Source organism: Aulostomus chinensis, chromosome 2 (assembly GCF_037954235.1).
Source record: "Aulostomus chinensis isolate RoL2024-O1b breed Wild chromosome 2, RoL_Achi_v1.0, whole genome shotgun sequence".
NCBI classification, from domain to species: domain Eukaryota; kingdom Metazoa; phylum Chordata; class Actinopteri; order Syngnathiformes; family Aulostomidae; genus Aulostomus; species Aulostomus chinensis.
Genome location: NC_141321.1, coordinates 32,854,225 through 32,867,324, shown reverse-complemented (window position 1 = coordinate 32,867,324; position 13,100 = coordinate 32,854,225). Strand labels below are relative to the sequence as shown.

The 13,100-nt window shown below is 48.0% G+C and overlaps 1 protein-coding gene across 1 annotated transcript in view; it reads left to right on the top strand.

The window, feature by feature from the left end:
• LOC147269765 (neural-cadherin) overlaps nucleotides 1-13,100 on the top strand; it is a 280,583-nt gene that overhangs the window by 256,058 nt on the left and 11,425 nt on the right. Inside the window, exon 35 of the mRNA XM_086190512.1 lies at nucleotides 3,757-4,001. Within this exon, the coding sequence (XP_086046638.1) occupies nucleotides 3,757-4,001 (245 nt within the window). The remainder of the gene's footprint in view (nucleotides 1-3,756; nucleotides 4,002-13,100) is intronic.

Genomic DNA, 13,100 nt, shown 5'->3' with positions numbered 1-13,100 from the left:
CGGAGCGGTGCATTCGTCACCGCCGCCTCTCGTTTATGTGAGCTAAACAAGATGAGACAACAAGGGTTCTTGCCAGCTGATATTACATCACGGCGGGAGAAGCTGGGCCAGGATCATCTTCCTGCTAGACAAAATTGTGTTTTGTTTTTTGCTGCAACCGCTTTGCCGCGACACCCCCGCCACGCTGGACTCATCCAAAATGAATGAGAGGGCTGCATTTCGACACGGTGTTATTGTCGGTCTAAATGAAGCCTCAGAGACACTTTGAGACGTGAGAGCGGCGAGGGCCGGCGCGTTCGCTCCCAGCCGTGTCTGCCTTTGAAAAGGCAATGAATAACCAAGTGAACTCCACCTCCTCCGTCACCAAGCTAAATGCCTTGATGTTGGGGGTGGAAATAAATTATTTTGCCGGCTCTAATGGCATACAATCTTGTGCTTGATCAACATTTCACGTGTGCGAGCGCGCAAACGAGTTGATGCAGGTTAGTTTGTCAGCGGGTGTAATGGGAAATACGTCACAGTGAAAGGCAGCGGCGGGCGAACAAACCCTCTCGTCTGCCACAGGACGAGGGCTCTCAGCCGCACTCGCTAATCTCAAGCTATTTTTCCTCCATTCAGTCGTTGCAGCATCCTCACTTTTAATCTGGCCTTTCTTCTCTGATGCACTCACCCACATCATCCATCCAACAGCCTTTTTCCTCTTCTGTTGTTTTTTTTTTTCCTCTTATTCTCACAGCATGGCCTCCCTTTCTTGGTTTGTATGTTGTTATTTTTCTATTATTATTCACCACAGAACAAAAGCATTTACTGAAACACAAAGAAGACAATCTGGGGGGGGGGGGTCTGTCATGTTGAGCAAGAATCTTGTGGTTTGTTGTCTTATTTTGAGTTGTCATATTCAGGTAGGGAAGATGTGAGAGGGTGCAGAGAGGAATCGGCACCAGACGAACCGGCGTGGGATGCGTTTGACCTTTAGCTTCCATGTGCGCTCCTCTAGCTTCGTGACAGATCGAGTCGAGTCTTTATTGACAGATTTCCTCTGTCTTTCCAGTGGAGTAACGCAGCTTCCTCAGCCTCAGCTGAGATAGACGTCAAGGATGTTGTGGGATTTAGGTGGGGGATGGAGAGTCTAAAAGACAGGCGGAGGAGAGTAGATGCTGAGGTGGAGGATCTCTCGTCTCGCTCAGTTTTTCAGAAAGAACACACACACACACACGTAGAATCACACACACACACACACACACACGTAGAATCACACACACACACACACACACACAGACCAAAGTCTTCTACCCTTTGCAGCACTTGACCTGGACCTTGGAGGATTATTAGTGTTAAATCATGTAAGTGAGTCATTCATGCCTGAGTGTTTGATCCCTGATGCTCACTTTGATACGGAGGAAACATGCGGTTCAGTGACGGCGAGGCTGTCGATATTGAGAGTAGTCGTTTGTGGCTGTGACGTGACGCTCAAACTCCTGCGCCGAGCAGGTGGACCGTAGCGCCGTGACTGCAGCCAGGGTTCTTTCTGCGTATGCTAGCAGTGCTGGCGTGGAGAACAACCACAGAGTTCCATCGAAGAATCAAACTTTATTCATGTTGTACTTTACAATCAATGAAAAATTAAAATGGCTGAAAGTAAAATATTGATAAAACATGGGGGGATAATATAGATAATAATGGTTTTGAGTAATGAAATATTAGTTAAAAAAAAAAAAAAGAAAATCATGAAGCCAGACTAAAAAGATGAGTTTTAAATATGTTTAAAGTGTTCAGCTCCTCTCAGGTCTACTGGAAGTGCTATCATCAAACCGTATCCGATACTTGTACACAAATACTCTGTATTTATAGAGTTCATAATACTTTAAAACACAAAACCTCTATATAAACGCGTGTTGACCAACCTAAGTCTCTTGCGTTAGCGTGACTGGCTAACTCAGCTACCACGCCCATGACCTTATCTTAGCTCTGTTTAGCTTTGGCAGTTGTGGAGCTGAAGAGGATGAACAGTTATATTATCATTACAAATCCAAATGTCACTGCTTGTGACACCTGATGGTGTGTATTAATTAGCTTGGAGTTAATAAATGTCAGGAATTCAATATTTGACATAGCTTTTTGTGAGCTATCATTCAAACGTTCCGCGAGAACGTGTGGCGTCACAGCTGGACTGGCGTGTCACGGTGAGGGGATTCACCTCACGGAGGGCTCCTGTCAACTCTAAAAGTTACTGGGTGAGAAGTCTATTAATTCAAAGAATATTCAGAGTATTAATAAGTATGACTACACCTCTCCCGGTGGAGAACTCAGTTTATTCTCATTAGTTGAAGGGATCTGCAGCATTAAGCGGCTCTTTAGTTTCCTTTCTGGTGGTTCTGTCGTCCTCCAGCTGCAGGAACAATCAGCGGCCGTCCTCCGCTAATGACCGGGTGGCTGTTTGTGCTCCTCTTGGTTTTGATATTTGTCTCTGGTTCCAGTCCTGGTTTTTGCCAGATAAAGAAAGAGAGCAAACAAAGAGATGCACTTTGTTTAGTGGACTGAAAGAGGCGTCCTGCATTCAGCACCGACTCCAGCCAGGCGTGATGAATGCTCTCAGCTGTCATTGCATCTCTGAGTTAATTACATGAAATGAAAACGTTGGGTTTCTGTGTTTTCTTACCATTTCGTGATGTTGAAGCTTTCAAGCGCCTCATGGTGGGATTTCCAACCATAAAGAGTGAATCCAAAGACGTCTCAGGCTGCATTTGAGATGCCGTTCTGCTTTATATTGAACCGTATCAAAACTTAAATATTAATAACTGCAGACGGTGAATCTTTTCCAGACAGCATAAATCGCTGAATGGAAAAAAAATGAACTCAAGCCACTGGAGAAGTTTGGCAGACGGTGCAGCAAGTTAACCCTCGCCTGGAACAGTTCTAAGGAATCATAACATTAATTTAATGTTGCCATTTCAAAGTGAAGATGAGTCAATATTTATAAGCACGAACAAACCTCCAAAGACCCGAGGCAAGACTCATCTCTGATGTCATCAAAATCTACGGCCCGGAGCTGCTCCATATATAGACGTGGAACGAGACGCTGAATTAATGGGCTCGTAAAATGTTTGTTTGAGCGGTTACACCCAAATGAGCTTTTAATTATAGTGGTGCTCTCTGAAGTGAGGCGGAAAATGTGCCCGTCTGCATCGGAGTTCCTGCCATTGCCACCGTCAGCGGTTTCATCCCCTGCAGTTATTTCTCCGTTGAGGTGTACGAGGAAGATCGCTGAGTAAAGGAGAGGAGTGGACGTTAAAAAAAAAAAAAGGAGAAAAAAACGGCGGCTGATGGTGTCACGTTTGATGGGATTTCTTTGTGTTTTCATTTCCGACTCGTTTGTTTTTTCCTTCATGTGTCCTGCACAATTTACTTTAAAGCACTTTTTGAATTCATGAACGTTGGAGTGATAGAAAGGAGTCAGCTAAAGGACCTCCAGTGCTGCGTCATGCGCGCCAGTGTACGCCCGGCCAGCCGGGACTTAAAGGACACCACTGACTCATCCAGCCGGGTGCAGAGTGTGGCCTTTGCATTTTATAACCACAAGTGAAACATCTTTCACCGTCTCATTACACCGACGCGGGCAGAGCTCACTGTTGTCAGAGTCAGACAAACTGCCCTTTTCCTCCAGGCTTCTCAAACCAAATTAGCAAGATGAAATACGGCCAAAGCCGGAGAATTCTGGAGTTCTGATACCTCATTATTGTCTATATTTGCTTGCAGATGTCCGCCCGGTCACATGATCCGTGTGAACGGGACCAAGAAGTCCTGCGTCTACACCTTGTGTGCCACGCGACCTTGTCACAGAGGAACCTGCGTGGCCCAGTCGCCCTCCAAGTTCACCTGCCACTGCCCCGAGGGCTACAGGGGTCACCTCTGTGAGACCACCCTGGCCATCTACAGGGAGGACGTGGGCCTGAGCTTCAGCTCCCTCTTCGCCATCTGCATCTGCTTCATGGCCTTACTAGGTACACGCACTCTGCTCCGTCATGGCGGTTTTTAATTCTACATCAAAGATGGATAACAGGAGTGTAACAAGATTAGAGACAGGGGCGCATTGTAACGTTCAAGAAAAGATCCTGGCGTGGTGGGACCGGCACTGATGGCGGTGGTGAACTGGTAGATTGGGGATAACCTAGCTACCTTGACCTCTGACCTTTGGCCTTTTCTGTAACATGTTCTGACATTTGAATCATGGGTGAGTAAGAGGGGGAGGATCCCAGGGCTGGATGTAGAGGGTTCACAGCAAATGAAAACATTTATTTCTGGGATCATTTTTTATTTTGAAAAATCTTCATTCTAATCTCTCTCGGTAGGGGCGGCCCAAAGGGTGGCCCAGGGGACAAAATTGGTCCTCAGTAAGCTTTGACTTGGCCATCTTGATGGAATAGATAAATGCTAATCGACTAACAGTGACATACCAGTGACTTGTGGTGGAAGTTACTGTTGAAGCTGCAGTCTCAGGCCTGTGGAGGTAAGAATGCTCTCTGAACGCTGACTCGGGGTTTTGATCGAGCGGTCCGGAATCTCCCGCACTTCTTCAGCCGTGTCGTGATCTGTTTGAGTGACGAGGGATTCGCTCCGTTGCCATACTCATCAGAGCTTTTGGAAGCATCCGCAGTTGTCGGCTCCACCAGGTTTGGTCACAAAGGCTCTCGCGCACTCACATCCCTCCAGACCACAACACGCCGAATTTCCCTCCTCTGCAGGAGCTTCAGGCACTGTTGAAACATCACAATCCGCCTGTTCGTAAGTTTACTGCAGAGTCTTTAACGGGTCTCGTTGATGTCTGTGAATCTTGTCAGTAACGTCGCAATTTAAGTGAATTAAATCATTTGCAGAAAACTGACTCAGTGATTCAGGGGAGCCTCGTGGCTGTCGTCATCCTGCAGCAGAGGAATGGTGCTTCGCATCCTGGTAATACACGCACACGGAGACTTTATCGAGATGAAGGGAACATATAAAGAGTTGCAACTCCGCTACAGCGCCACAGGACACGGAAGACGCCGGGAGCACAAAAAACAAACTCCTAATACTCTTTTCTTCAGAATGAAATATTTGGAATCATGAACTTGAATCACCAGCTTCCACAGTGGAACCTTTCCAGCTGCCTGGGAGTTCACACAGGAGTCAAATCAAAGTATAAAAACCGTTGTTTATTTTTAAACAATATAAAAAGACTGCTCCCTTTACGTAGTAAAGATGTAAACGCTTTAACGCAATTAAAGAAATAGTGAGTCCGTCAAATTATTTATGACTCCAAACATCATAAAACCACCTTGCCGGCCGGGGCTGCCTGTTTATTTGACGACTCTTCGTAAAAGCCCACATAACAAGACTCCATGTTGTTTTTACTGTTGAACTGCTGGACTGACCGCAGTTTTCCCCGTAGTCAGGTTTTCTTCACCAAAGGTCAGAGAGCCTCTGGAGGAAATTACAGGCGTAGAGCTGCTGCACTTCTCTGGGACAGTCCTGTGACTGCAAGACGATCGTGTCTCGCCCGCTCTCTTGATCCCTCCCCCTCGGTCGGCCCGGCCGTCTGTCTGGCCGTATTCATCTGCTGCAACTATAGCTTCGTGTTTTTATTCCTAAAGGAAATTCTGCAGTGATGAGCCCGAGGCACAGTAGCATGCAGAGTACGAGTTGTCAGTACAATGACATGTTCCTCTTGTTTAATTGAGGACAATACAGCGGAGCAGTAAAGAGCAGCACGAGGCAGAGCAGAGAGCAAGAAGAGACAACGGCACACGGTTCCGCCCTGGCAGGACTGGCCGTAACTCCCAGGGGCGTCCACCATACCGAGCAGGCTCATCATCACGCCATTATCCAGTCCACAGTGACAACTCTGGTGTGCAGTAGGTCGTGGCGTACACTCGTGCTAAGTGACACTACGGGATAACTGTCGGATTTAAGGTCTGATTCGCCCGTCCCGCCATCACGAGCCACGTCTGATCTGAACGGATCTCTGCGGCTCAGTTCTGGATTGATGACTCACATGACCAGCATGATGTCAGAGATTATTCAACAACATGTGTGTCTTTTTGATCATGTTAACATTATTAGAGTCACAACAATGACACGCGAACTGAGAAACTCATTTCTGTGAACGGCGATCGAAACAGCAGCCTCAGGTGTTTGTTGGACCCGCCCACTGCCGCCCGGCCCCCTTACCTGGACTTTCTTCTTATCTTGAGACATCATTATTTGGTTTCCTCCTTTTCCTCAGCGTACATTAGGTGTGTGGTACAGAGCCATGGAGGGGTTAACATTAGCGTCGGCGGTGAGACGTCAGCGCCTCCTACAGGCGGCTCAGTCAGGACCAGGAGGAGGGAGGCGTGAATGCTTGACGGCGTGGGGTGGGGAGGTGCTGCAATGTCACGGTGTTGCTGGACGTGTCTGCACGTCTCATCGGGATTCAGAAGGCAGCCCCTCCTCGGTCTGAGACCAGACCCTCATTTCAAACCATCATCTCTGCTCCTCCTCTGCCCGCCCCTCCCCTCGCCGCTGCCTACCGTGAAACTTGGCTTTGGGCTCAAATTAAATGCAACGTACGACCTTGATCCTGCTGAGGCGCCGCTCTGTTTTAAGTGTTAATTACTTGATTTGTAGGCATATAAGGGGCTGTTTACCCAAACCTGCAGGAATCGACATCAGTGCTCCAGGGGCTTTGGTAGTCATTTCAATCAGTGGAACATTGCCCTGATGAAACGGTCAAGACTTCCCCGCTCGGAAATTTAAGTAGAAGCAGGAGAGTTTTTGTTTGATACCTTCATCCCCTTTGGCTTGTACAGACTCCAGGCGTTTGAATAGCGGAGAACAAAAGGGGAGAGCGGTTCTCTCCATGCATCACGGAAGATTTGCGGCCTGTCCTTTAGAGACTTTGGGCAATTTCAAACTAAAATATTTAAACAGCTGTTGGATGGACTGACGTGATGTTTTCTGTGGATCCAAAGGACGAATCTTAATACTTTTCATCAGGTGCCCTGAAGGGTCTTTCACCTGAATGTCTCGGCATGTCCTGAATGGACTGTTACAGTGGTCACGGTTCCGGGAGGATGAACCCGACCGGCTCCTGATCCCTCAGCTCTTCCTCTTGTTCCTCTGGACGTTGTCGTCCGTGGTTCTGAGTGAAATCGCTCCACAGCTACGGCTCTGATGAGCCCGAGTTGTGTTCCTGACATTCACGCCCCTCAGAGGATGAACAGTACTCTCTTTGGTGACGTCTCTTATTGTCTGGCCAACATTTGATTTGTCTTTGGAGGATTTTCATGATTATTCAACTCTCTGAACCCTGGAACTTGTTTCTGGGTGCTTTTTGCTAATGTCACTGTGTCCTTCACCCCCGTGGAAGCAGGATCATCCTGGGTAGAAGTGGAGGGAACAAGTGCAGTGTAATACAGATATTTAGAATCAAATTAGAAAAGTTTTTTAAATGTATTTTCTCCTAGAGTGGGTGAAACTGCACAGAGAATAATAACCCAGACCGGTGAAGATGAGGCACGCAGTGAGAGGGAGGGACAGCTGGCGCATTGCTAGCATGTTAGCTCGAGCCAGTCGAGTGCCTGGAGTCCCTCAGGATGTGGAAAGTGATTTTCAACCAGAGGAACTCTGGGGGTGCAAACCTCCTCCAAGGCTCTATGACGTCATCAGATCCGGATCCATCTTGTCTCTGTTCCTACGCCTGAGTTCTATCGTCCGACCAAATTTGTCATCAAAATCTGCCCTCAGCTTTGCGAGTTAACCTGCAAACAGACGATCAAGCAGAAGATCACATGACCTCCACAGCAGCAGTAAACATCGGCCGTAAACCGGAACCGATATTGAAAGCAGGATCATTTCCCTCGCGTCTCCCAGCGTTTCTTTTTATTATTCTTCTGGAACTTTATTGGCAGATCGTTTTACCTGCATTGACAATGTCATCTCTTATTAATGTCGTTGAGTTGATGCCCCCGGTCTGATCGATTCCATCCACAGCGAAGTCCCACAGTCGCTGGGTTACTCTTTCATTGATTGGACTGGGAGACTGTCAGAACCAGCTGACCCAGTGACAGCCCCCCCGGGGGGGGGGGGGGGGGGGGGGCCGTCTGGAGCTCTGAATCCACAACAAAGCTTCCAGTTGAGAAATGTCAGCACGGCGACACACAGAGCCAGAGCGCCGCTGAGTATCTCTTGACTGGAGGAAAGATTAATCACCATGAATGTGTCGAGCAGCTTGAATATTGATTTGACGCTCGATGATGAAAATTCAAATCTTTAGTTTGTTCACAGCCAAGTGGAAAGATCATCAACTCCTCACCTTCCTCTCAACGCTGTCGCTCCGTTTACATCATCTGGCCTTGACACTGCCACCGTTTCTGCCTCTGCTCGTTCTCTCTTGATCTGTTCCTCAAAACATAAGACACAAACTTGATGTTGTCTGGGACATTGTTTTACCCACCACATGAGCGTAGAACCTTCCACCATATTTACTCTGAGCCTGATGACCCCCCCCCCCCCCATACTACAGCCTTAATATGCAATAATGTATCTTTAATGTGGAAAAGTCACACTGAGCACTTGTTTGATCCTTTTTCTGACCGTCCACGCCGGCTAGGAGTACGACCGAAGGGAATCAGAGCTTTGATGTTTGAGCCTGGCTCTGAAGTGCAGCTGTGTTCAGTTTCATGTTTGCGCAGTCACAATGATTGACAACTGATTTGGTCTTTTATGTTTTTAACGAACATTAGAATCAGACAGCTTTGCCATAATGAACTCAGAATTACTGTGGTGGACTGGCGACCTGTCCAGGTTGTCTCCGCCCCAGTGGCCCCATGGCGGCTGGGATAGGCCCCGCCCCCCCCCCCGCAACCCTGGTTAACGATGCATGGATGACCTCACAAACTGAGCTAAAACAGCAGCGGAACAAGCGGAAGTGAAATGTAAAACGCCCAAAAGCAAACGTCAGCCGTCAACTTCACTCATGATAAGGTTGGATGTTTGCTGTGCTGATGAACTGAACCGCGGCCGTCTGGCAGCTGGAGGGCCAAGCTCCTTCCAAGCTGGACTCAACACAGCAAAGACAGCTTATTATTGAGCACCCACCTGATCTCCCTTCATACCCTGCAGAACACCTCCTTCCCTCCAGCTCCAAGTACATTAATAGTTAATACTCCTGAAGTCACGGAGCTGAGCGTGTTGCTGCGAGCGTTGTGATCCACGCCATCTAAGTCCAAGATAATTAGTCCGGTAGGAAAGTGTGATTCCTGCTGAGGGAAGGTGAAGGCATTCATGTATGATTTCACTCTCGCGCTGTAAGGTTGAGGACATGAGCGCCGTCTTCTTTAGTCCTTTAAAGAAAGACTCGCCTCCACCTGACCTGACAAGTAAGCGTGAACCCTCAACCCGTGACTCATTTATTTATGATTTATCTGGATTTATCCGTGCTTCTCTGTCCCCGCCCACCGCTGGCATGTACTTGGCGCCGAGTTCCTGTGAAAACTGAGGTTTCCAGAAGTGCCGTTGCTGTGCTGAAGTGGCCAACTTTGATATTTGACCGCGGATACAAAACCACAAGTTTGATGAGAGTCCAGGCCTGAAGACTTCTGGACTGGATTGAAGTCGTAGTGCCACCTAGAGGTTGCGCCCGATGTCACAGACACTGTTTGATTCACACATAAATTACGTTTCGTCTTAGATAAGAAAACAGTGCAGAAATAATCAGCTCCTACGTGCAAAATCGGATCAGGTTTCCCCTGCGTCTCACTCTGCTCAGCAGTCTCCCACTGTGCGTGCGCAGGGGTGTGAGGACCCGCCCAGCGCTGCTTGTTTTACATCAGATTTGCTCGCCGTGGCAGAGTGGGAGAGCCCCACTGACGACTCTGTCTGACCAAAAAAAGCAGGCGTGGTCTATCCTGAACAGGAACACACACACACACACACACACACACACACACACACACACACACCTCAACTCTCTGAGACGGCGACGTGCCTTCTAACGGCGTGTTAAGGCGAAGGCCCTGATTGACTTGCTTCTCTGCTGGACATGACTTGAGGGAAAACAACACCCTTATTTCTGTTTTCCCAGCTGCTGGGTGACCTTTGAATGCATCACCGGCAACATGTGTAGAATTATGAGAACCACTGACACCTGCGCTGTCATCCTTGACCTGCGCTAAAGCTAGCATCCCGCCGCAGAGGCTTCCAACCAAGACACGCTGGCGTTGAACGGCTTTTTTTATATTAACCTTTTGAGTCCTGAGCAGCTTTTTGTTTTTGCTCCTGTTATATTTTTAGTTGCTGTAGCCTCGTTTTTTTCCTGCACATCAGTGGAAATAAAACTGTCATCACTGCAGTTTGGAGGAGCCCAAACATGTTTAATGACATTGATCAAACCATAATATGCTAGTTTTTTTTCTTCTTTTAAAACCGTTGACAAAAACATTAGATCTAAGTATACAGCAGCAGTTCAAAATTTGCTGACTTTTAGTCACATGACTGTCGGTCGTGGCGAAGTCCAGCAGTTTCATTGCAGAAGTCAGAATGTTTTCTTTCTTGCACATTCTGGTTCATGCAAATAATTGCAGGTGAAGCATTAATGTCCGTGTGTTTTCACTGACTCTGGCTGTAATGAGCAGAGTAATTTTGTTCTTTTTATAAAGAAAACATGCCACGCAGTCCCTAAGAAAGTTTTCAGAATTCATTTTTATTTGACCTGAACTGTTTTATTTACTTCTGGCATTTTGCTGCTGACCTTTGTTCGGTATTCACTGGACATGAACTGTTTAAAAATTCTGTCAAAACCGACCGAGTATACAGGGAGATCTTTCTGGCACGCACACAGACACACGCAGGAACACGCATATACACACACACATATACACACTAGAAGTAATAGTACGGCATGAATTTAAAAAAGAATCCCTCATATATTCACTTTCATGAGTGCCCTGCAGCCCATGACCCGCACGCCGTGCCAGCCCGTTCACAGCCTCATCCTTATATTGAACAACAATTGAGGTGCAAGTAGAGTGAAGCTTGACTTCAATGAAGTGGTTTGTCACAGCAGAGATAAGTCGAGTAGAGAAAGGACACAGATCAGAGTGATAACGCCTCCAGTGAAGGGAGAAGACTCGAGGTGCAGCTGCCTGGAGAGCCGGGAACACAAGCAAAGGTTGAGAACAGACAAAGCTGACAAACCGGACGGACACTGATCTTGGATTAAAGGGATCGTCTGGACTTTAGTAGCGGCCAAACAAAGCTACACTTGCATCAAGTGTTACACACTAAAACACATCCTTACGCTTGAAATACACCGAGCACGTCAGCGACCCGCTGGGTCAGCGGAGCAGAGCTGGCCTTTTTAGCAGCTGCACCGGCTCAGTCTGCAGGTGTGTGCAAGGTTTCGGAGGAGACTTGAAGCAGCGTTCTTGTGTCCTCCAGCTGCTTGGAGTGCCAGTGTCTGTCCCAGATGTGATCAGCTGCTGCCAATCAGCTTCAGAGAGCCGTGAGGATAGGTTAGCATCGTGGCTCCTCCTCGCCTCACATAGCTCAGCTTCACCGACCCTCCATCAGCCTGAGGGTGAGTAGATAATGACTGAATTCCCGTTAGTAGGTGAACTATCCGCTTACGACCCTACTTGTGAGCTCCAAAGTGTTTATATGTTACGTAAAAATGGTGATTGCTAACACGCCGAAAACAGAAGAAGTGTGGAGCTCAGCTGTGGTGAGGCTGAGGTCATGAGTGAGTGGCGCAGGTCCGTGGTAGCCTAGCGTGGGCTTGTACAGAGCTCATTTTCAGCAAAAATGCAAAGTCCCGATTGAGGGAAGCCGTGGAGATGCCGCCCACTGGCCGACACAATGATGTCATCGCTGCAGCGCTTCATAGTGACAGCTTTAACTAGGAAAACAACATTCTGTCCGATACAATAAGGTTTTAGATTGAAGAACTTTTTAATATTTCAGTTTTGGTCCATTTTGTCAGCTGGGGCGACCACGGCATCCCATCCTGGGGAGTTTATTGTCATGGAAGAGACCTGAAATGACAGTAGCGCTCAGGCCGTTAAGGTCGACCGTCGGGCAGACATGTGACAGCCGGCTGAAGCAGGAAGAAGTCTTTCATGAAAGTGAACTCCAGAGCGACACGAGCAGCACTCAGAGACCAGCTCCCCGCTGCCTGCCAGGGTCTGGATCCCGTGGGGGTCAACACTGGAGACCTGCGTGACGCCATCCATCAGCGGTGTCTAGCTGGGTTGTTCACCCTGTAGCACAGACTGAGCTGTTGCTATGGAGAATCTAGCATTGTAAAACACCTGGAGGACGCCATCGTTGCAACATTAGAAAAGAAGAATAGTTCCGCTATGAGAAAAATGTGGGTTGTTGACCTAAACTAACCTTGAGGGCGGAGGTCAGAGGAGCTGCTCCGACTGATGACGGTGGTTATTGGCTGATGGAACCGTCACCACGCTCCTGACGCAGGTGGAACTGATCAGGCCACAACACACAAGCCCAGTCCTGGTCACTCTGGGTTCTGGTTCTTCCCCTGCTTGTCTGCAGTTGCCAGCCCCAGTTCAGCAGCTGGTCGCCTTCCAGCAGCAGATCAGTGTCGCACCTGCATCGCTCCGCCCTCGTGCATCTCCGTAATACAACCCACGCACAGAGAGACCGCCCCTTGGCACTGCTGGAGGTCCAGAGATTATGAAAACATTGTATCATATTCCTTATAATGAAGAGCTTGGCTCCCTGTGAGCTCCATGCTGAAAGGTGTTTTCACTCCCATGAGAGTGAGAAAAGTTTGGGAACACATTAACTTGTGTTTTTATGAAAGATGAATCTGTTTGGAAGAGTTTATTTCAACAGAGTTTTCAAGCGCCGCGAGTCGTCAGTGCTTAGCTACGCTTCAGCTAATTGTTGTTCTAGTCGACTTGGACAGCCACCATTTTCACCCGTTCAGAGGCAGGTAGAGGGATCAGGCCGCAGCACGCAGACACTTTGATTAGCGTTAAATCGATAGCATATCATTGACGCGTTGATTTGCACGCACAACCACACACAAAAACACAAACATACACGGAGCTCATCGCAGGGCA